General features: G+C 41.3%; 1 protein-coding gene across 1 annotated transcript in view; it reads right to left on the bottom strand.

Annotated features, from left to right (window-relative positions):
• Positions 1-24,495, bottom strand: part of C1H10orf90 (chromosome 1 C10orf90 homolog) — a 68,203-nt gene that overhangs the window by 27,444 nt on the left and 16,264 nt on the right. Inside the window, exons 2-3 of the mRNA XM_055813312.1 lie at positions 8,044-8,138; positions 4,700-5,774 (exon numbers count right to left, since the gene is read on the bottom strand). Of these exons, the coding sequence (XP_055669287.1) occupies positions 4,700-5,774; positions 8,044-8,138 (1,170 nt within the window). The remainder of the gene's footprint in view (positions 1-4,699; positions 5,775-8,043; positions 8,139-24,495) is intronic.

The following is a 24,495-nucleotide window of genomic DNA, read 5'->3' as shown; positions in this document are numbered from 1 at the left end:
CGTTTACATAGGAGTGCGATTCATGAGATGCCCTTTTGTCACCTCCACGTCTTTTGTAACTCAAGGTAGGGCTGTGGGAGCCAGCCCAGTACCTGCCATCCCGACCAGATTCTCATTTCTCCCCACCTCAGCTGTTCTTCCTTAGTAACCCTGCACAGCAGTTTTGAGCATGACAACAAAAGAAAAACAAAAGTGTAGACGTTATAAAAATTGAAGTGTTAGCAGAAATTATTTTGGTTTATATCATAGCTGAGGTTTGCGAAGGTGCTCAGGCATCACAATGTTTACAATTAAGCTGAAACAGATGAATTTAGATGTTGGCACTTATATTCATTCCCAGTAAATGATATTGTTTAATCAAAAGGTTAAAATGGATTTAAAGTTGTGGGATTTTCTTCCCTTTGTCCCTTTTTTATAATTCAGCATGGAATCCAGTAGGTAATAGATTGTAAAAGATGGATGGAAAACTAGATATTCATGTGGAATATGTTCTTCGTGAAATGTAGGTGGGAAATAAAGATTAAAAATGCTCCTGTCTTCAACAGAAACAAGACTAATCCTTTCATTTTTAACCTACCTTGTATTTATGAGACATCAACTACAGACAGTAAAGGAAATTGCAGCATTCATTTAAAAGCAGCGCCAGCAAGTTCTGACAGCTTGTTAAAAACCATGACCAAAGGCAGGGTGATACACATCGATCACCTGTGACAAGGACCCCATGGAGCCTGGCCCGAGCTTACCCTTGGTCATATCTCTGAGGTGGGTCATGGGGCTCTCTGGATCATTTCACATTAACGGGTACACCTTCCTTAAGCTGCCCAAGGGATTTAAATGGTGGCCATTCATTAAAAATAAAGACAGTCATGTCCTATAACTCTATGTCCTCCTGCAGTTCAAGTCTGACCACGTGTAACATGGATTTTCCAGCAATTACAGTCCAATTTTTTGCCAAATAATGGAAGTACCCAAAGCAATGAAGCCAGTAGAAGATACAGTCCACAGCAGTGAAATCACAAGATCATATTCCATCTTTGGAATGCTGTAGCATGAAACATGGCTTTGAACACTAGCTGAGCTGAGAGACTTGGATTTCTAAGTATAATTACCATCCATGAGCATAGCCCAAGATTTACATTTCATTAATATTCCTAAAATATCTTTTTCATATGTGGCACATTGTGGAAATATATACCTCTGGAGATTATCTGGACCAACCTCTTGCTGAAAGCAGGGCCTTAGATTAGGTTATCCAGGTCCATGTAAAGCCAAATCCTGAATACTTGGATTTGAACATGAAATAGTATGAGTAATACTATAAGTAGAATCATTGTTACTTTAGTGAAGTCATATGAAAAATTAGAAAAAAATCCTCCAGAGACCATGACTCAACTGACCCTATAGGAAATGGCAAACTTGGCCCAGTACCTAAAAAGCAGAGAAGTATTTGGGTGTCATTCGACTTCAGATCCTAGTAAGGCAGCCTATACATCCTGGAAACTACATTTACAGATTTCATACAGAAAAGTCTAGCCTTGAAAGTAGGTTGTGTTTTTGTTTTTTTTTTTTACCCGTGGTGATGTTATTACCACTTGTATTTCTGCTGGCAGGAAGATATTGCCTACAGCTGCAAACGCATATAAACTCAAACTTTCTGGATCATCAGAAATGTGATGGACAGTGTGCTCTCCACAGTTCCCCCATCCATAAGATAACTATGTTAAGATATTAGCACTGTATCGAAAGTTGCTCACTCTCCCTTCTTTGCTAGCTCTTCCTTCTTTTTAAACATCCCATTTCACAAACATTTCATTGCATAAACACATAGCAGATCAAAGCTTAACATGAATGGATTTGAGCTAGTAAACACCAAAGGAAAAAAATACTTAAAGGAATTGGGAATCTATAATGGTATAAAAGACTTTGCTGATGGGGTAGTTATTTTGCTGTGCTGGTAAAGCAGCATCTTGCAATACAGGTCTCGTAATTTCCAATATGCAGATATGCCACAGCAAAAAGCAGGAAGGCAACAGTGTCCCCACTATAACTCTCTTTAAATATCTAAGACTAGTCCAGGACAAAACCCATATAACAGGCTGTAGTACTGTACCAGATTTGCACCTGGACGGAGTATTAGACCTAGGCAATCACTTCTCTCCCTCACTTTACCCATTGTCCAAACTGAAGGGAACTCAGGTTTTCATTTTCTCCCAGGTTAAATCATACCAATTGCCTTTAATTTTAATGAGCACTGCAGATGTCTCACGCATTTAACTGGGTTTCTTATGATTTGTCACATTTCATGGTTGACGGCTATGCCAGAGCTCATTACTTTGGGGATCCTGGTGAGAAAGGCCGTTGTTTTGAAGCATTATACTGGCTCTTTAGACATATTTCAGACAGGAAAGTTGTAGCAAGCTGCTAAACACCTTCTTATCTATTACAAAGAGTCTGATCAAGAGAAATATATACCTTTTCATTCTACATTATTGCTTACACAAAAGGTAGAAGCAGTTAAAAAGGTAGCATTTCCCACGTTTATTTACACCTGTATTCTTGTGTACACAAATAGCGGAAGTAATTTTTCAAACCCCAGCACTGCTCAGCAGGTTACCTCACTTATTTCCTCTTTTCAGTAAAACTGTGGATCTATAAGCAGTGCCCTGTTTCACTTTCTAATTACTTCTAGTAAAGGTGATTCTTTCATGCAGTCACTGTATCACTAAGCCCATGGAAGGCTCAGTATTATTCTAATCCTTGTTTCTACAGTATATCACAGAGAGACTTTAGGTGCTGTTGAACAATGACTTGCATACATAATACTTCCTATGGAAGCTTCAGGAGGACATCATTATTTGAAATTAGGATGGTATTTAATGAGGTCCAAAGCCAAAATGCTTAATTTGCTGCTGTGAGTCAGTGGAAGGTCCTCACCAGTCCTCGCTCCTTTACATTTCTGTCCCCAGATCTCTAACACTGGTTGGCATCTTCCCTCTCCTGCTCCTCACTGTGTCATCTCCCCCTCAACAATAGACAGCCCGGATTACACTTATAAACATAAATAGAATTATTCGGTTTGGAAAAGACCTTTAAGATCACAAACCCAACTGTTAACCCAGCACTGCCAAGCCCACCACTGACCCGTGCCCCCCAGCACCGCATCTACAAGTTTTTTAAACACCTCCAGGGATGGCGATCCCACCACCTCCCTGGGCAGCCTGTGCCAGGGCTTGGCAGCCCTTTCAGTGAAGAAATGTTTCCTGATATCCAACCTAACCCTCCCCTGGCGCTACTCGAGGCCGTTCCCTCTTGTCCTGTGGCTGGTTCCCTGGGAGCAGAGACCGACCCCCCCTGCCCACAGCCCCTGCCAGGGAGCTGAGAGCCATCAGGGCCCCCCGAGCCCCCTTTTCTGCAGGCTGAACAACCTTACTTCCCTCTAAAGAATAAAGAAATATTTTATCTCAGGCTTTCTTCAGCACCCAGCCTGAGGGGTGCTTCACCCTTTGGACCCACACAGTTTTCATTTAAAGGCCTGGCTCTGGAATTACTGACACTGCCAGTTTCCCTGTGGAAAACCCTGGCTCTGTGGATGATTTTCTTAAAGGTTAAAGCAGAAGGCCTCTGAATGAAACCACTGTTTGCACCTTGATAACTGCAAGAGCAGTCCCATCGATTGCAGGCACGGGGAAGCAAGTGCAGCAGTCACAGCAAGGTGCAAAGGGATGGTACAGCCTGGGTTTTGTACATGTCCAGCCCATGAGACATCATGCAGCTTCTCATCTTTCTCCTATTTTCCATTTGCACACTGGGAAGATGAAGGTACAAATGAATCTCAAGATGTAGCTTATGCTCATATACTTAGATCAAAAAGGGTGTATAAGAACTGGGTAATTGCAATTAAAGGTAGCCCAAGGTCGCAGGATACATGGGGGGTAAGTTTTAACCTTAGTGCTTCTGGTAAAACCCAGACTCACTCATTGACATTCTTCCCATCCACACTCCTTTCCTGGAAAGTCAATAAACTCAGCTGTGGTTATTCAAGTGCACTGTAAAATAGCTGCTACAGCCCAGTGCAGCAGAAGCTATAGCACTCTGGGCATGAAGCAATCCCCACAGTACCTTTCCCTTCTCTGAAAGCAATGTTGCAAAGAAAATTTTATGTTTGCAAAATGCTTGGAGATGTTTGAAACAAATGTGTTAAAGATTTGCAAACCATTTACCTGGAGCCATTAGTTATAAAAGCCTGGGCTTATTACTATAGCCTTCTACATAAAAGCTGAAAACAAGATCATTTTTATTGCAAGGAGCACAAAAGCAAGCTCAGTGCAGTCATCTCCCTCTTAATCTCAGACCCTGAAATTCAGCCCTCAAAGAAAGACCTAATTATTTTCAGGGGCTAAGCGCCTGCATGTTACTAGGGGAAAAAATATATTACGGTTAAAAATGGTTAAAAATAGAGATTTAATACAGAAAACACAGGCATAGTTCTCTCTGTCATCTGATGAGCAGCACACATCACTAGCACGGCAAATATATTCACGGTAGTCCTAAAACTGAAAACGTCTAGGTTGTGCTCTGACTCACCGTGCCTTTGCAGAAGCAAGGATTACTGTTATCTGCTCACTTAAAATCATTGTGGTGGGTCTGTTCCAGCCTGAGCCTCTGCTCCACCAGACTGAGGTTTATGGAAATTACTTACCTGCCTCATCACTTGAACTAGGACGCTGGAGAGAAAATGCAGTGTGATAGCTGCCAGACTGCTTATCATCATCTTTCTTTGCCGTTACTACATTATTAGGTCCTCTGGGTATATCCACAAATGCTGAAAGTTCAGAGACAAAGACACTTGGCAACGGGTATTTACTACCCAAATAGCCTTCACTTGTTTTGTCTTTATTAATTACATTATTTTCTTTTAAGGTTGCACTCATGTTTGCTCTGAGTGGAGTCTTGTTTTCTCCTAGGAGCTTTGTTTGAAATATCTCCTCTATTGGCTCTCCATTAGCTATGCCATCTACTCCATCTGCTGTTAATCTAGACAAACTGCAATTTATATTGAAGGACAATGTTGATCTATGAATTTTGGGGCATTTAATTCGAGGTTGGTCAATGCATACATTGAGCGACTTGTCTAAATAATAGATGGTATTTGGACACTGCTGAGAAACCTGAAGGTGGACACATGAGAAGAAGGAAGGTGGTGCTTTCTCTCTCCCATCGCTGCTTTGAAGACCCACTTCGCTCTTTTTGTTTCTGGGGTCAAAAAACTGCTTTTGTGGCTCTTCACCTAATTGTGAGCAAGATTCAGAAATCTTTAGCAGAGAGGCATGTTGGTGTGCGTGGCCTGGTGGAGGCCAGCTAGGGAGGGCAGCACGGACCTTGCTCGAGGTGGGGGACGTGGTATCGGGCTCTTGCACAGCCCCAGGTCCATGTGCTGGGTCTCTGGCGCCTGCAGCAACACGCCTGGCTGTAACGGTTATGGAGGCAAAACCTTTCTGCTGGTTGCAACACTCTGCAACGGGAGAGTCCAATGAAGCCGTGGTGTCATCTAAGGATGCCTGAATTTCTAACCTGCTGGGAAGTACTGTAAATGCTCTGTTGACGTTGACAGAACCATGGTTAGCCAGAGATTGCTTCCTGTGGTGAGCACAGGGCAGGGGGATCACGGACTGCATAGGTGAAGTGGGCCAATTCTCTTTTGATTTATTCTCATCAATCATCGGTGAAATGACTGTCGGTGAAATCAGTGTTGTATTATGTGATGACAGAGATTCCTGCAAATGAAAAGATTCAAATTAGCAACATACTCTGTCATAATATATGTAACTGTTGCTCATCTACTGACTATCACACTGGTCAGTTTTGTTTGAGATTTCTTGCTAACTTCTTTGTCATTTAAAAACACACGCTCTTGAAACCAGCTCTGAATTGTCTGGGAGGCTTCAATGAAAACCTTAGTACTCTGGTGCAAAATAAATCAAAATTAAAAATGTGTATTCTATACTATTATTTTCAGTATTTAACCCGTCATTGCAGTCCAGATTTGCCGCTGCTCTGTTTCTTTACAAATGGACATGTTAAAGGCAATGGCCTGTTTCAGACTATAAACTACCCTTCCATGACGGTCTGCTGGAATTTGAAATGCATTGAAATATATTATGGATCATTAGCCTGAAGGTCCACATGTGCCATCACATGCTGCAGAGGACATGTGGGCACCAGGGCCGTGACTGCTCTACAACCTCACCAGTTATAAGCATGGAAAAACTCCATGATCCCTCCCACAGATGTGATATAATTGCTTGTAAGGGCTCTGTGTACTCTTTCAATTCATTAGTTCCCTCTTGCTTATGATCACTTGGTGACACCTATCAGTGAGGTAAAAACACATATGTTCAAGATGGATCGACAGTGGCCAGATTCATTTTTCCACCCGTGACAGCAAAGATCTATCTTGATAGACTGTACGTTGCTTCACTCGATGTGACAAAGGAGCTGGTTTTATGTTAAAGCTATCTGACAAAGAGTAAACCTGAGTTTAAAACCTCCTGTTAATATTATCCACATGGCTGGTCACATAAGTAACATGCAATAAAGCATCTGGCCTAATCTCACCGCTGCTGTAAATTGGCTGATCAGATTGTTCCTGCCAATGTGTTCTTAGATCTCTCAGTCCTAATAGAAAAAAAAAAAAAAAAAAAACCACAAAAAACCCAACAAAACAACCCACTGAGCTGGCATGCAAAATCTGAGGACTAGCTTCACAGTGAAAGCTCATCCAAGGTCATTCAGGGTTTGGGTGCCATTTGCTAGCTGTGCTGCTCCTGCTCGTCATGAATTCGTCTCAGTCATATCTGAGCGTCTATCACCCAACAATCAATGCCAGTACTTGACAAATGTTTCACAAAACGTAATATTCTTCTTCGAGGAAGGCTATGTGAGTGACAGAGTTATGACCTCCTGGGTGCCAGCGTCATCCTTCTCAGGGCTTGAGTGCCAGAGTTGGAGCCCTGCACCAGATCCCATGGGGAAAACCATTCCTGTGCTCCTGTTCTCTGTGCATGGAAACAACACAGAAAACGGGCTCCTTTGTAACTCCTGGGAAGCTGATTGGAGGTAAAGGTAGATCAAGAGTTGATTAACGAGGTGAAATGCCAAGTAAATTTTATCAACTCTTTAAACCAGCTGCCTGTGGTTTTGACAATTCAATAATTTCACAGCCCCAGGAACAGCATTTTGTTCCTTCTTTGTTTCTTTCATGGTCTGTAACAACATTTTCTTCATGTTTTCTGCACTGCATTTGCTTCTGAGTACAGGTTTAAGACCTTTGCATGCCTTGCACAACTCCACTTCCCCAAGATTTCTACAGGGAGGGCACCAAAGAAGAATGTCCCTTGAAATACCTTATTTTGGATGCATCTCTCATGCTCCAGTAGTTAATTTGACATTTATTTCTTTTGTTAAGGACTGCACAGATGAAGAAGACATCCTGTCAGAGTCCAAAGGCATGTCAAAAATACTCCTGATTAGCTTCAAACTCATGCACCAATATTTTAAATAATTTACTTTCCCTTTTTCTGCTTGAGTATATGTATGAATCCCTCCCCCCACTCTTTGGCAAAGAAATGAATCTTAAAGGTTTGACCAGCTGATCCGATGGCTGTTGGAAGCTTTCAGGCTTCACTGCATCTTGTGAAAAAACCATGCACTTACACAGAGCTATGTGGTGAAGTGAAAACCTCAGGCTTTATCTTGAGAACATCAGAGACAGAGTGTACTGATATCTGGGATACCACTTGATTTAGTCTCCTGGGGTGTTTTTAACAGCTTTTTTCCCCCCACAAAACATGCAGTTTTCCCCCCTCACCAAGGGCACACGGAATCACAACATCTAGCCGTCATTTTATTTGGCTTTTCTGCTGCCTAAGCTCAACCTAGCTGAACAAAACCGAGTGCAAATACACTGCTCAGCGATCAGTGATTGTTTTTTAAACCTGACTGCATTCTGCTGACTGCTGTCGAAACATTATTTATTTATTTTACCTTGGCAGAGCTTGATTTTCTTGCGGCAGCGCTCTTCTGCCGAAGGCCTGCACATGTCCTTTGACCGTCAGCGCCCCATTGCTTTTGAGTCACTCCTGGTGGAAAAAAATGCAGAGAAAGTAACATTATTTTCAGTGTCCTGAAGGAGACAAGTTTGAAATCGTTGGTTTTAAATGGAGCACAAGCAGGAGGGAAAGAGCAACTGTAAATGATCTGATTGCCCTGGGATCTGGTTAGCGGTGGGATCCTATTTCTCCCTCCTCCCAGGAGAGGCACTTGAAACACCCCTGGGATCCTGGTGCAAAGATGTGTTGGTGGACAGTCACACAATGTGTTCAGGGCTGAGCCAAAGCTTGAATATCTCTGCTTTTGATTTCCATAGCTTCAGGCACGAGTGTGGAGGGATCGGAGAAGATGGGAAAAGCAGATTTCAACAAACGTCACTTTTGTGTAGTCTGCAGAACTGGGAGCACAAACAAGCGCATTAATGGGCTGGATGCTGTGAGTCTGATTTCTTTTGAACTAAGTCACCTTCCCATTTAAAGAAATACAGTAACTTTAAATCATATTCACAAATTCTATTGCATCATAGACTTTTCTAGTTCACTGATAACTATTACATCAATGCATCAATCTTTGATATTGTCATCTTCTGTTTTCTGTGAGCTCTAGCCTGTCTGCAACTTCTTACACAGAGCTAATTTCCAATAACGTGGAGTCTGGGCTACTGCAAAGATGCATTACGTCTCCTGTTAACAGTTTTGCCAGAAATTACGTTACTTTCTATTTTGTAATAAGCATCCAAAATTAATTTTCAGAAATTCTCTATTTGGATTTAAATCTCTTGACATTACTGCCTGATGCTTTATAGCAACAAGTCACACTACTGGTAAGACCTGTTTTTTGGTTTGGGTTTTTTTTTTCTTCTATTTGGGCAGCCTGCCATAGAAAGTTACTAATTTTCTGAGATGCAGAATTTCAGTTTACATGTAACTTTATACTAACAAAGGAATACAAATCAGCTCCACTTTAAGAAGTGATCATTAAAGGATATCCAGGGTTCGTGGCTTCATCTCCTTGGGTGGAGCTAAGGAGTAGAAGGCGAAGTGGGGGAAGGTATCAGGTCTATCCCCCATCCTGAGATCTCCTCGAGTCCCACCATGGAGCAGTAATCACAGACCACTAACGGGTTGTTTGATGAACCTTCTGCTTTAATAAACTATACTAAAACACACTTGAACACTTTACTGGCACAGCTCCAAGATGCCAGTGCCACTGCATATATTCATAACTGGTATGAAAAAAAAGGGATTTGCTTTTGTCATTGAGCAACACAAAGTCCTGAGCAACACAGAAAACAGCTGGACTCATTGGCCACGGTAAGGTAAAAAAAAGAAACCAGAAAACAGCTGAAACAGAGGGCCCACTACACATTTTTTGGCAAAGAAATAATGCATGGTCACAAACAGTGAGAATGCGATGAAGCTGATCTAGCACTGGATGATGGTAACTGCTGGCACAAAACACGGGTGAGATGCCCTTGAAGCCTGCTGTGCACCCTGACGTGTATGCAGCGAGGAGGTGCTGCGCGTTCAGTGAAAGGCAGAATCCACCTGCATCCACATATATATATAGGGTATATATATATGTATGTGTATATATAACTATATATATAGTTACCCATATATATAAGGATAGGAGTAACTGCTGGGTGAGCCTTATGGAAAGGTTATTTTCAGTATATCAGTACTCTGGTGAATTACATGGGAATACCTTCCTGATGCAAAGTGGCTATATATGCTGTCTTATTTACTTTTAAAACAACTAAATAGGGAATAACTTGTACAGAAGGACAGAGAAGAAATTCTTGGAATGAGTTAATGCAAGACCTCAAAATAGTCCAAAAGTCTGATCAAACCCATATGCAATTAAAGCAATAACTTCCACTAAGTTATCAATATTTTCCTGAAATGCTTTACAGTAAGAAAACCCTAGTTATCTCATACTGAGCTGGAAAGCTACAACAGGAGAACATCAACTTGTGAATATCAACCAGTACACAAGGAAATCCAGAAGGCTGGCTGGAAATAAATCAGGTCCAGAAAAGCATGTTTTGCCCGATGGCCTTTCATGAATTTCATTCAAATCTATTTTCAGCACAAGAGAAAGACTGAATACTACAGGGTCAAACAAGAACAAGTTGTTAATGTCCATTCCGTAGATTACATATACCATGCAAGTTATTCTTATCAAAGTAACTTCCTGTGGTTAGCAAAAAATCTGGAGGTAACACCTTCCAATTTCCCACAGATCGCTTGAAACAGATTGGTTAATTCTTGCTTGCCTATCTCAAAACATTAGTTGTTTCTGGAGTAGGAGAGATAAGAAGAAGTGAGGTGGGAAGAAAAAGAGGAAATACTTATTTTCTTTGCTAAATCATCCAGAGTGGAGTTTTGCATTGCATTTAATACCATATCCTGTGCGATGACATTCTCATATTATGTGGAATCCTATTGTTGGAAAACATTCAGACTTTTGGCAAGTCATTTAATCTAGTTGCTGAGACAGATTAAATGGCATCGGTGGCAAAAGCTCCGGTATTTTTCATGATATTAAATCTGGTTTTGGAAGCTTCACATTTGTTAATTCATGTCAACAGAAGAAGCAAAAAAACCCACCCTCAAACCTTTAAAAAGAGCTTGAATCTGTGTTTGAAATGAAGACACTTCAGGGAGCACAAGGGTTTAGCTGAGATGTGTCACATACAGAGTTTTCATACAAATTCTCACTGCTGACAAAACACATTGCACTGTAACTCTTGTTAGACAATGAAATGCAAAGTTCAGTTTTTCCCTGGTGCGAAAGCATGGAAGAAATCGTATTTCAAGTACTTTCCATCTCTGTGGGGAGTTTAAGAAACTTATGTAAATCTGAGTTGAAATCCCAAGGATCTGTTTAACCTCCCCAGACCTTCCCTTCCCACCATGACCCACCTCTCCAGCTTACGAACGGGAGATGCGATGAGGAATGGAGGAGCACTTGCTGGCAGATGAACTTTGTCCTATTACATCTTCACTCTTTTTATTTTTTTCCTCACAAATACTGTTTGTTGAACCAAACGATACGCTCCTTGGCAAGGCATCTGGACATCCGGCTACAGACCAGGGTTTTCCTAATTGCGCAGTGCAGCTGGAACCGATTCTCCCAGGCTCGAGTGCCTGGATGTCTGCCTCGGGCCAACTGGCAGCCGGCTCAGATAATGATTCAGAAAAGATGTACTTGTAAATCGGCTCAGTAAAACACGGATAGATTGCAAAGGTGAAGGTGCTGGTGAAAAATAGCGTACCGCAAATATTTGCCATGCACAGGACAGCCCAGTTTGGAGCCAGCTGAGGTTTTGTACAAAACTTGAGACATGCATGAAAACAGTCTGCAGGAGAATGCTATTTTGCCAGTGTTTCAGGTCTTTGCTAGACACATACAGACTGCTATGCTGGGGGTGGGGGGTGGGGTTGCTTGATGACACCCCGAGTGACGCTGGGCAGAGCTGGAATGACTTTAGACCACTGGCCCTGGCCCCATCTCCCGTTTTTGTCATGAAAGTCGCATATTTCATTCATTTACTATTCATAAGCTGACAAATTTCAAATGCATGTCAGCAATTCTGGCTTCCTCTGCTCCCACCCCTGCTCACTCTACACCAGTCAAGACTGCCATCCACTTTGAACCACCAGCATCACCTCCAAATGATCTCCTATGAAGGCTCCAGGAACCTGCAGCAGTTCCCTCAAAACACCGTAAAACAGCATTTCAGAACAAATACACCAGTATGTAAAGGGGAAAACTTTTCCATTTACCTAAAAAACCCCATTTTTTTATTGATTCTTAGCTCACCGTCCAAGAGACCTGCGAAGGGACTCTGGCTTCCTCCCAGGTCCATGGCAGCCAGGTTCCCTACTCCCTACAGCCCCCAGGTCAGCACTGTTGATTACCCAGAATCCTGTTCCTCACCTGGGAATTAAAGGACATCGATGACTTGGCTGCAGGGTCAGGGAGGCATCAGAGCAATCCCTCAGCTAATACAATGTCTTTGGCATCACTTAAAACATTTTTTTTTAAGCCTTTTTCTCCTTCTATGCATTATTCCTGCTGCAAGTTATCAACAGGTAAACCACATTAGATTTGTTTACATTTTCTTGTGAATTTTTAAATTCAAATAACTGAGGAAGTGTTGAGGAAGAGAGTGCCATCATTAAAGATTCACCACGCTCCCTGTCAGTAAGGGCTGGGAGAGATCGTAATTCACTTCTTCAGATCTGAAGTGAGTCATCCAGAGAAACCATCCGGACATTACAGATACATCTAAAATGAAAGCCAAGTCAGAATGAACACCAGCACCAAATCCACATCGTCTTCATGTGTCATAAAGAAAGAACATCGCAAAATTGCAGAGACTATTGTCATCTGAAATAAAACTGAACAATGAAGCTAAACTTCACATGCCTGGTACTAAAGGTAGAGGCAGATGACTGCTGAAAATCACATCTTATACTCAAGTTCCTACTGAAATTAAATTGATTTGTAGGGAATTTACTGGCAAATGTTGTGTTTACTTGTTAGTGGAGAGAGTGATGCATCTCCATGAAGCCTTGGCACCGTCACAATCTTGCCGTCCTTCAAGGACCTTCTCCTGAGCCTTCAGAAGTGATGCTGAGGTCAAGGAAGAGGTGAGATGTTGCATTGACAACGGTCCTAAGGCAGCATCCCCGTGAGGACGGGCACAGGCAGGGCAGGAGGCAGCCCCATAGCTACATGTGGATTTTACTGTCTTACAGTCTCATCAAACATACATCTGATTTTCATCTCTGCAGGATCTGACATTCAACAACCTTCACGTAAGACTAGACAGCAGTTTTCACTAAGATACTTAAGGAGCACACACTGTCATTCTGATAGCTCAAACACAGCTAGAAACCAAACTGTACTTACCCTTCAAGAGAAGATGGTAGAGGGAGGGTGCATCAGTCCTGTTAAAGCATCTTTGCTGAACTTATAAGTAGCACGCACTTACTTACAATGGGGGTCAAACAGCAATATAGATTTAAAGGAGGAGAAAGCAACTGCCAACTCTTTACTTGAAATCTTTCTCGTCATGAAAAAAGCCAAACCAATACAAACAAGTACTTTGCCACAAAAGAAATACTTCAACAAAGTTGCACAACGATAACAGTATTTTAAGGCAGCTTTGTTGAGAAGATTTTCAAACCGGAGTAAGCAAAACAGCCTGAAATCATTTCAGTCTGAACAGAATTCATTATGTAAACAAAATAGGAAAATATTTTTTTAAGATGTCAGGATGGATTTTCTTCTATTACAAGTAGCATCATGAGATTTGTTAACTGAATTATCTTTCCCGGCTTGCACACCTTGAAGCTGTAGCTGGCTGCCTGCAGAGATGATTACAGGATCTGCCATGGAACGGACAAATGAGTTCTGGTCTGCTATCAAAAAGCCAGAAGTAGTAAATCTCTCATTATCCATGCCGTTAGAAGAAAGGTGCTCATCAGGGGGCTAGAAATAGCACAGGAATTATACCTTGAAGCCCATGCATAAGAGAAAAAAATACACGGTTTTCATTATGCATTGCTATTATTCTTTATCTGCACTTAATACAATAAAGTGGGGAATCACCCCCAGCATATCCATCACACACAGAGACAAAATTAAGTAGATTCTTCACTCTCTCCTTTTCCACTTTCTCCTCCTCCTCCAAGTTTATTTATTTTGTCCCTTTTTTAAAAATTTCAAGTGGTGTGGAGAGGAACACATTCCTAGGCTTCTCTAGGCAACGTAAGCTTATGCTAAGAGATCTCAACCCCTAGAAGCAGTGACTAGCTCACCAGACCTGCCAAAGCCCAGCTGTGTGGACATAACTCAGGCCAAGGACTCAGACGGGAGTACACCAGAAGATTTAACTGATACCGGTTCGATTTCTTCAGTCTAAATAACATGGTCCACCACTGGAGCTCTTTTGAGAGCTTTAGGAAATGCAGTAGGAGGGGAATGGGGAGCTCAATAACAGGGTGTTAGAGGTACGATATCTGTAAGGCATGGAGAAATAGGGGTGGATCATGAGGGATGACAGTGTTTAATAGCCAAATCATTCTCTTTTCTAATTTTTCTTCAGTAGTTTCATTGTAGAAATAGAAGAGGTGCCATAAATGCCGCAGGTTCCTATTCCTGGAGGCAAGAAGCAAGCTGTCAAGCTCCCCAGCGCTGATGAGCCTAGCAACAGAGGTCTTGAAGTTATATGATCCCCCCCACTTTGGTGGCACTGGCTTCCACCCCATCCCTTTGCACTGCTAAAAGCAATGCAATATTGTTGATACATTCCACCATGATTCTGGGAGATGGTTACTTTTTTATTATTCGGACACATTTACCATTTGGACACACTCAAAACCTGCCTGGACACGAATCTGTGTGACCTGCTCTAGGAGGACCTGCTTTAGCAGGGGGTTGGACGAGGTGACCTCCAGAGGTCCTTTCCAACCCCAGCCATTTTGTGATTTTCCCAAGAGGATTTTGCAAAGCACTGAGAGATTGTGCATGAGCAGCAAAACCCCCAAGCTCTCCTTGGATAAGACTACTCCCCTCTAGGTGATTCTGGCAAATTCTGACCCCTGTATCAGCTGCTGTGTCCTCACGCCAAGGTAAGGGGCAGCACAAGGGAGATGACGTCTTTGGTTTCTTGAAAGCTCCTGTTTGGTGGCCATGTTATTCTTTTGGAAAGCTGTTGATACCAAACAATTATTCGGGATTTTTCAAACAAATCTTCCTGTGAGGTCTCAGCAGCTCTGGAAGCAGCATCTGCAGAGAAATCACAGGAGGGGTTTCATCCTGGAGGTGACGTTTGGGACCATGCTGGAAAAGGCAGATCAATGGCAACCAAAGATGGAGATGAAGAGCTGACAGGCTCTGAAAGTCTGTCACTGGAATGGTACAAGGGGCAGGAGAGGAGAAAGACCAAGAGAGTCACTGGAGGCTGTTTCATGTAAGAAATGCATAACACTGACTTTTGGGTTAGACAAACCTGAATAAAATGTTTAAACATGAACACTACATGGGTCAGAATTTGTACAGAAAGAAAGGTAGACAGGAGATAGAGACAAAGAAAGGAGGCAAATCCAAGCAGCATCAACATTTAATTTTTTCAGGTTCTACTTATCTCTAAGACATTCTGAATACTACTCCTGGTTCAGATCCTTGCACTAAGATTCGTTGGTACCTACTGTAACATTTTGGCTTATGACCACTGAGCACCTAATGTACTCTCAAAGTAAAGGTGTAACTAACAGAAACATTTCGTATACAAGGAGCCACTGGAGGGGAACCTCCACCACTCCCAGGGTGCCCTTCATAGCGTGTTGCCAAGACACATTTTAGTGACCATGTTCATTTCAGAAAGTACAAGAATGTTTGAGGTAGAAAATTCTTAAGTAACTGTAAACATGACAAATACTATGCATAAGCAAACAAAGGAAAAGCAGTTCTGCAGCCAAGAAGTATATTTATGAAGAGTTATTTTAGTGCTATTACATGTATTCATGTAAAGGTCATAACACGCACAGAATTTGATGGTACAAATGGGGTTTGTAAAAAATTCCACCCGTGTTATTCAGAACTGGTAGCAATTAACAATTGTGAACATTTGCCTAAAGCTGCCCCTGCATCATAAGAGTTAGAGGTAATTGTTTGGCCTCAACAGTTCAAAGTTTCTTACATTTGTCTGCTTTTCTAAGACCATAACTTTAAGACAAGAAACTGTAGAGAGGGCAAAAGAAAACCTGTGCGCTGTCTGTTATGCATGTGTTTTATGACTCAGTATATATCCTGCTGCAGGGATTTTTCACCACGCTTTTGCTTAACAATGGTATTTCCTTTATTGATTTTTTTTTTTTTCCTTTTAATACTCTTAATACAGTGGTGGCTCCAGAAAATGATGTGTGCTGTGAGTACAGATGCTTTTGTCATGACATCAAAGTAGTGATTCTAACACACATCTATATTAGTCCAATTTTGTTTCCAAAACAAAGAACCAGGATGTTCACATGAGCCAAATTTGACACTGGACGGTTTGTACAACAGAACTAAATGCAGTGGAGCACCAGTCATGCCAGATTTGATACAGACTTTTCATGTTACTTTTGTATAATAGAAGCATTCATTTCTGTACAATACTTGGGATATTACTTCTTTCTGGAAAGTCTTTCATATTAACTGCTGGGATTACAGACATCAGAAACTGGTTGATAATAGGGGGTGCAGTAAGCTAAAACCAAGAGAAAAAAATAATCAGTGTTCACTGGGTAGAAACACAGTAAGACTTAAATAAGTATAAAGACTAAAAAGTTTATAAGTCACTAGTTTTATTTACTTTGTGATCAATTTATTTTGTGATAATTAAGAATACATTGCAGCTCCCACTAATTTCAGTTGTCACCACCTTGCCTCAACTCTAAATCTAATGACTCTTCATGCAGCTGACCTTAGTAATTATTCTACCACGTAAAACTTTTTGGTTGGTGAAATATTACCTACATTTGCCTGTTGAAGGGAAAGGGAAAAACAAATCTCTATTCACAGCATGCCTTCACCACGCAGCTGTGCTTTGTTTGATCTTGGAATTAGCCCTTTTGAATTCCATCGCAACAGGTTTAGAAACAGAGATCATGCTAGAGATTAAAACAAAAACATAGTAATACGAACATAAAACAGAGCACGGTGGATTTTGGTTTTATTATCAGATTCAACAAAAAATAATGGGCAATTGCCTTTTTTTTGGTACCACTCAGGCTTTCAGTTCAGAAATGGAGGGTGCAGAAAAGCTTGGGATTGAGGATTAAATGTTAAAGACCTCAAAACCTTCACTTTTGGCATCTTTTAAATACTGGTAAGGAAGGAATGAAACATAGAGTTGTCAGGCTCTCTTTTGGCTGTGGATGTCACCCGAATGAGAAGGAGCAGAGCTGGGAGCTGTCAGCACCTACCTGGCCCCACCAAACAACCGAGCAGCCCAGCCCGACCAGGCAGCCATGGCCACTTTTCCAAGGAGCGATAACCTGCTGCCTAGCAACAACCCGAACCTCATGATTGTACATTCCATTTCTTGTGCAAAACTAAAAGCTCAGATCCCAAATTATTGCATTCAGCAACATCAGACCTGAAACAGATGGATAAGAAAATGCATTTTCCTTTACTTGCTGCAAGACCTCCTTGCTCTACCACGTTGCATTCGCAAAACACACCCCACCCACCCCCAACACATTTTGATTTTAAGACCAATCTAAAAAAATATTCTAATATGCGAATAGTTATTTTCACAATAATTGTTTCCTGGGAGCTATTTTTATGAGTAAATAATTCACATACCTCTACATTTTAAAGACGAGGCCACTAAGATCGATTGAGGGCCATAAACAAAGGGTCTCGTTCTCTTGGGTGTGAGTGTGCTGGACAGTGTGACATAACCGTGCTTACAGGAAAGTTGTCCCTGTGTTTTAGAAGTCCTGATTTTTCAGTTATTGTTTACTGCATGTGAAATAATTAAAGAAAAACCAACAAAAAACCCCACAACTGTTTTGCACTGTGCTCTCTACTTGGATCAAATTATTAGCTTGATTTCCAGAAGGAATTGGATTTATGCCCTATCCTTCTGTCTGTCCAGCCTGGGCCTTTGGAGCTTGTGGGCTGTTTTAAGCAGCACGACAGAAGGGTCCATAGCTGATCTCCAACGAGCTTTGTAGAAATGGGAAGCTGCCACAGAGAGAAGTTCACTGGGTCTCCCCTGTTTGACCCACGGAGACGCTTAGCAGCTGGGCAGGATATCCATAGTGCCGCGTCGCTCATGGCAGGTGCTGCTCCTTCTCCTGGGAGCAGTGAGGAGGCATGGGGGGCAAGTGGAAGAGGGGATGGACAAGGAGATGTGAGGAGGAGGAGGAGCACCAGGACAATACTTGTGTCTCCAGGTATGACTCATGGGCTTCATCAGCTCTGCTGCTCATGAAATGACCTCTTTCTTGTTAGCCTCTATTTTCAATTTCATCTGTTTTCATTCTATAAAACAATATGGAAATCTCATGCTAAGATTATGGAAATTGAGAGGCTTAAAGAAAAGTTAAGTGCTGGAGGCCAATCTAATGATGCCGTAACTGCTTGACCCCAGTATTGCTGTACCTTAGACAATCATGTACAACATCTGTCCTGTCTAAAGTCACATAGCAAATCACTACCAGAATACTCATCTTCCTAGGTGTGCCTACTATGATAGACACAGCACCGGATACTCAGATTTTACTACAGAGAATACCTGGAATATTGCAGTGTGAAGTAATAACTGAACAACAATTATGAAATGCTGAAGTAACTATCTATCAAAGGCAAAATTGTTACAGATGATTACCACCACCACTTTTTTTGTCCTACAGTTGTTCTGTTCAGCAACAACGTCTGATCCAGAGCCAATGCGTAAGCCGTTACATTATCTAGCAGCACTCTTGATCCAGCCCAGCTCCCCCAGCCAAATTCTGGCATCTCTCAATTCTGTCTTTCCACTGGGTGCTTTGAGACGAGAATTGATCCCTGAGGTCTCTTCAGGTCCACCAGTTACAGGAGACAGACTTTGCTGAATGTGCTTTCAAAAACCTCTTCGGTCATTATCGATATTCTCTCTAATATTAACTACCATCAAATCCTCCAGCTAGAAGCTGCAGAATGACCTAGAGGACATTACCAAGCATTTTAAAGCTTAACAAGGAGAACGCTAAGAGCTCACAACCCCATGCTGATGCCACCGATGCTCAGGTGGGACGTGACCAGGAGATGATCTGTCTGAAGCCAGGAGCAATGAGCTTTGCACTGGGAACGGGAAAAATTCATCCTTGTGCAGAGAGCCAGTGCAAGCCTGGATGCTTTGGCAAAGGAGAAGCTCAGATGGAATTTTCCTTTAGTAAAGTTTCAGCTGGAAATTTAGTTAAGACATAAAACTCTACAGCCTATCTACATTGCTATGGCCCTTGTGCAAGCTGTATTTTGAGGTCTCTACTCTCCATTCTGGGCTGGTTCCCAGCTGAACTCCCATGTTGTAACATGACTTTCCCCCCCTCAACCTCTCTAACCCAAGCAAAAGCACCAAAGAAAAATTCTCTGGAAACAGACAGCATTTTATGGAACAGGTTGTGAGTATTAACCTGACCTCCTTGCAACAGACTTGTGCACATAGATTGTGCTAGTGGATTACTCACTGCCAGCCGCATTAACTGACTTAGTTAATATGTGTATCGGCAAACCACAATATCTATTTCTACCTGGCTGCTGAATCCTTGTGAAAAATACAGCTCCAACCTTTTTTTGCCCCACACCCGTAATCCTGGGGTAACCTTAAGTAATTAATGCATTACTGTGGGTACACTCTTGTCTGCCACTCTACTGCCAGTCCCACGCTTTCCTGTTTTAGGATGGTGTCCTGGCTAAATTCCCAGCCACAAAACCACTGCAGGTAGCTGTGAGAGGCCAGCGAAGTACTTTGTTTCCACCAACTATGCTCCCCTTCCTTCCAGAAATAACAATTTCACTTCCCCTCTGAACAGCATGTACCCTTCCCCCTGCCCCCCCCTCCTCTCTCACAGTACAACTATATCTTCTTTTTATCCCAATTTTCTTGGACCAATAGGCTCAGGTAGATGTCTTTATTGGATTACTCAAAGTTACTTTGGTTAACTTCCACTGTTTTTAGGATGGGATGGGTTTTTGGCTCTTCTGCTGTTTGCTCTTTTGGTTTGTAATGGACTTTTTTTTACATCCACTCAAAAAAAAAGATACCTTAGTGGCTTTTACGTCCAAAGGCAAAATGGAGAAGAGCTTGGCCATCGCGGGGGCACGTAGAAGTGTGTGCCAAGAGCACTCCAACAGCTGCCCCACCACGAGGAGGCAAACAGGGTCTCAAGCCAGCAACATTTCATTTTAAACCATGGACATCTACTCTCCTACTGGAGCTTACGGATCCTGTATTTTGTTTCCCGTGATACAGACATGCATTTTGGTTAGTGAGAATGATAAACAGATGCGTATACACAGGTACTGAATCTATAGAGTACTGCATTATTCAAGAGAGTTGAGTCTAAAAGACCAATTTTTACAACAGAAGTATTTACTGTAAATTAAAATCCTACAAATTGAAGCCAACTTCAGAGGTTTAGCACGAGATTCATGTGTTGTTTTAATCACTCAAAAGACTAAGCTCAAATAATGATAAGAAAGGAAAAGCAAATTCAGGGCTGCTCTTTTGTACATTGCTTAATATATTCTGGTAATCGCAATCCTATAGCACATACTCATGTTACACGTGGACACACACTCCAGGGGTACCAACAACAGCATGCACAACAGCACGTTTAATCTTACGGTCATTTGGGTTAGAGGTTTTGGTCTCCTTAAATGGATCAAAACACAGGCTTTCAGGATAGTGCCTTTTAAAAAAGAAAAAGCATTTTAAATACATTCATAAGTAAGCATACTATTTGGATGCTTAGTAGGGTAGAAGTAATCTATGCTGTAAAAAAAAAAAACCTTCAGCAAGTTATTAATGTTATTTTAAATAAAAGGGTAAAACTGTTGCTCATACTCTCAAGTGAAAGCATCATTTTTGGAAGATCAGTCTAGTCTATGTCATATTGATTTAGGACCATCTTATTACTCTAAATGTATTGCTGCATTAGTTAGACTAATAGTGGGGTTAACACCTTGGCCAGAATGCTACAGTGACAGGTATATAAATGCAGATTTATATAATTAAATCAACATTTAAGGAAACTATTAATCCACATTACGCGGTGGGTTGTTGCCTTTTTAAAAAAACATAAGTACTGAAATTGAGCAGATAGTGTTTCTGGCTGCGGTATATATATATATCCATAGTGGTAACACTAGTATTTTCCCAGGATTTTCAAGGCTGTGAGTTTGGGTTTTTTGTTGTTTTGGGCTTTGGTGTTGTTTCTTTTTTTTTTTTTTTTTTCCCCAGACACCACTGCCAATTTAGATCCCTGTTGCTTTTAAAAAGTAATAGCAAAATCTATAAGGTGCTACTGACTTCCCTGAAACTAGCCAAGGGAAAGTTCCACCAGCTCCAAAAACATACTCTTCCAAACCCCCTACTTTTCTACCAAAGCTTCCAGTTAGAGGTCACTTATTGGCAGAGCTGGAGTAAGATCTAGAATACATCATAACATTCTCCAAACTATCAAGCTGCAACAAGGCCTTTTACCATCTCATACCACCACACTCTTCATACAGTCCCTCTGCTGCCTTCTCCTTGTCTCACCTCACCCAGGCCGTGTGTTCTCTCTTCTCTTGCTTCTTCCTCGGCTGCTCCCCCTTCACTGGCTCCCAACCACTTAACTTAACCAGCCACACCGGCACCTCATCTACATCAGCCAACCCACCGCCCCTGAAGCCACCCCACAGCTGTATATTGTCAATGCTAATTAGCCCAGCTTCATTCCTCTACAGGAATATACTAAACCCAAATTAATATAACCTTGTGCTTGGATTCCTGGAACAAACTCCTCCTTTGGGGAGCCAACCCCAAGGTTAGCTCCATCAGGCTGGGTCAAAACTAACAGAGGAAGAAGCAGGGAAGAAAGCCTAGCTGCGAGAAAGTGATGCTGCAATAAAATACAGTATTTCCTTGAAAACGGAGTTTCCAATAACTTTGCCTACAGCAAGTTATGATAACAGCCACTGCTTTGTATGAAGAAATAAACAGCTTTATGTTACTGACCTCTATCACATACAGCCATGAAATCAGAGTGCAATTGGAGTTATTTGCAGCTTTTTAGATATTCGTTTCTCTTCCCCAATGCTTAAGAGGGCTGACTGAAGCCAGTTTATACTAGATTAGGCTTCCAACACCTTCATGCATTATAGACTTCCAAATACATTTTTTTCCCTCTCAGGAGGTGAAAGTGTTGAGTCATTTCTTTTAAAGATCCAGTGGAGGTTATCACTCAGAAAAAGAAAAAGCTGGCAGCTGAGGGCAGGGCTAAGTGAAAGGCAAGCAGCCCTGGAGAGCAGCGCCGGAGTCTCCCTGGCACTCGTGCTCCCGGCTCCCTTCTTTTGCTCTGCTCACCATTTCCTGGCTTAAATCAGCCAGGCACTAGCAGCTTATCCAAAATCATAACGTGGATTAACAAGGGCTCATCGGATGGAACCGTGTGCCAGAAATAATTATGGTTTAAAATGTAAAAGCCTGGCAGGAAGGGATTGTCATTTGTGAAGCCAGTCCATTTAATGGAGAAATAACCCGCATATTACAGTAGAGGATAATTTGGCAGTTACAGTTTCAGTGGCTCAGAGACATAAAATACAGTCTCATCAATGTGTAAGATTAGAAGTAATTATCCCCTATATGGTAAAGTCATCAGTTAGAAACTAGACTCTGTCTGGGGACGTTTTGTAATGATGCCTCAGGGACAAGTAAGATGGGACCTTTGACTTACATGATTTGGAAGGGACCAAGACCTAATTAAATCTGCAAACATGCAGTAACTGCAGTAAAAGGGATTTTAAAATATGAAACATACTCCCTTTCTCTAAACAAACTAGGTATATTACACTCTGGAACAGTAAGAGAATTAATCAAAAGACAGCGAGCTAACAGCTGCTGTGTGGCTGCCAAATAGAAGATGATACAGGATTATACAGTATTGAAGAACATTTAAAAAGAATTAAAGAATATTTAATCGTTCTTTTTTAAAAGATAAGGTTTTATTTAATTGTGGTGAAAACCAAACACACAACCCCTATCAAAACTCCAAGAGAGTGTTTTTTTCAAATCTGTTTCTCCAAACGCATAAGTTATAATAAACTCTGATTGCCTTAAATAAATAAAAGCTAGCTCTCTTGCAGAAATGGTATATAATTTACTTCTTCACTCATTACAAAAAAAGAAACAGACTTACAGCTTTTCAAAGAGGTATACACAGAGAGTATTATATTTTTTCTACTGACTTCCATATAGCACTTATCATCTTCCTTTTTTTTAAAAAAAAAAAAAAAAAAGACTTGGCACTTTCTACTGGAGAAACGAAAAATTTTAAGTTAGCTTCTCAGAAATGATTGCCTCATTTACATGATCTATCTTCTCCCAAGGAAAAAAACCAGAAAAAAATCACTGTATGATATTAACATTTTTCTACCGTAACTCAACACTCTGCATTTTGTCAATGCAGAGCTGGATCATTAAAGCCTGGAAGCTAAATGTAAAAGTATTTTAAGGCCATGAACTAGGAGTGGTGCAGCAGAAATATACTGATCTCAAAGAGAAAAGAGTACCGAGATGAGCAAGCTTACACCCTTTATCATGCTGCTTACAAAAGACTAATGAAAACTGCATCAAACTCATGCATAGGTAGGTCAATGCTGAAAGAAGTTACCACCCAGCCAAAAAGTCAGGTGGTTTTTTTTTTCTACGTTCGTAAAAAAGTCTTAAAGCAATTTGATCCTCACACATATGATGGTGGTAGGAATTTATTTTAAATTTATTTATTTTATAAAGGAAACATCTTCAGTTATTCCTGAGTCAATTCAGTGTTTTAACCTACCATAAAACGTCTGTGCAATTATACATTGTTTGGGGTTACCTGTAGAACTGTAAACTCAATACTCCTTATTTCAGCCAGACTTGGTCAAAAGATACCAACCCACACCTCCAGCTATAATGACATTATCCCATACAACACATCCACAACTAACATGTACCGCTAAAACCATGTTATTAGCATGATGACCAAGACCATTCACTTCCAGAAAGCCCTATACAAGCCAGCCGCTGACGATAAAGGAGTCACCATGCATCTCACTGGGGATGTATAGAGCTATCATAACTCAAACACTGCCACGCCGGTCTGTGAAAATGAATGAGACATCATAAGCATTTAAAAATGGATTGGTGATTTCCTTTAACTACAGTGCACACATATGAAATGGTTTCTTTTCTGCACCGTAGAGTCTACGCTATTAGGTCAGATCCACGTGTCATTTCCATGGGTATCCATCCGTGCACAATGCAGTTCCACCAGCAGTTCAGCGGGCTCTTTCTTTACAAGACAAGAAAATGTAACCACTGTGGGTTTGGTAGAAGATAATGATGAACTTGATGGCTAGTCAATCATCATGAGAAAAATCAACAACAATTTAAATGCTCCAGTATTTCAAGCCTTCGAGTGACCTTTCAAGAGGATTTCAGTTTGAAAATACAATATGAGGAAAAGCTATGGATTTTGGACTTCATCTTATATCCAAAGCCTTTGCTAAATGTCTCTTAGAGCTCGCTAGAAATGTAAAATAAACAGCAGTGGGGATCAAAGCTAGGAAAAAATAAATTAAGGAAAAGGT

This window comes from Falco peregrinus, chromosome 1 (assembly GCF_023634155.1).
Source record: "Falco peregrinus isolate bFalPer1 chromosome 1, bFalPer1.pri, whole genome shotgun sequence".
NCBI lineage: Eukaryota > Metazoa > Chordata > Aves > Falconiformes > Falconidae > Falco > Falco peregrinus.
This window is presented reverse-complemented; position numbering and strand designations above follow the sequence as displayed.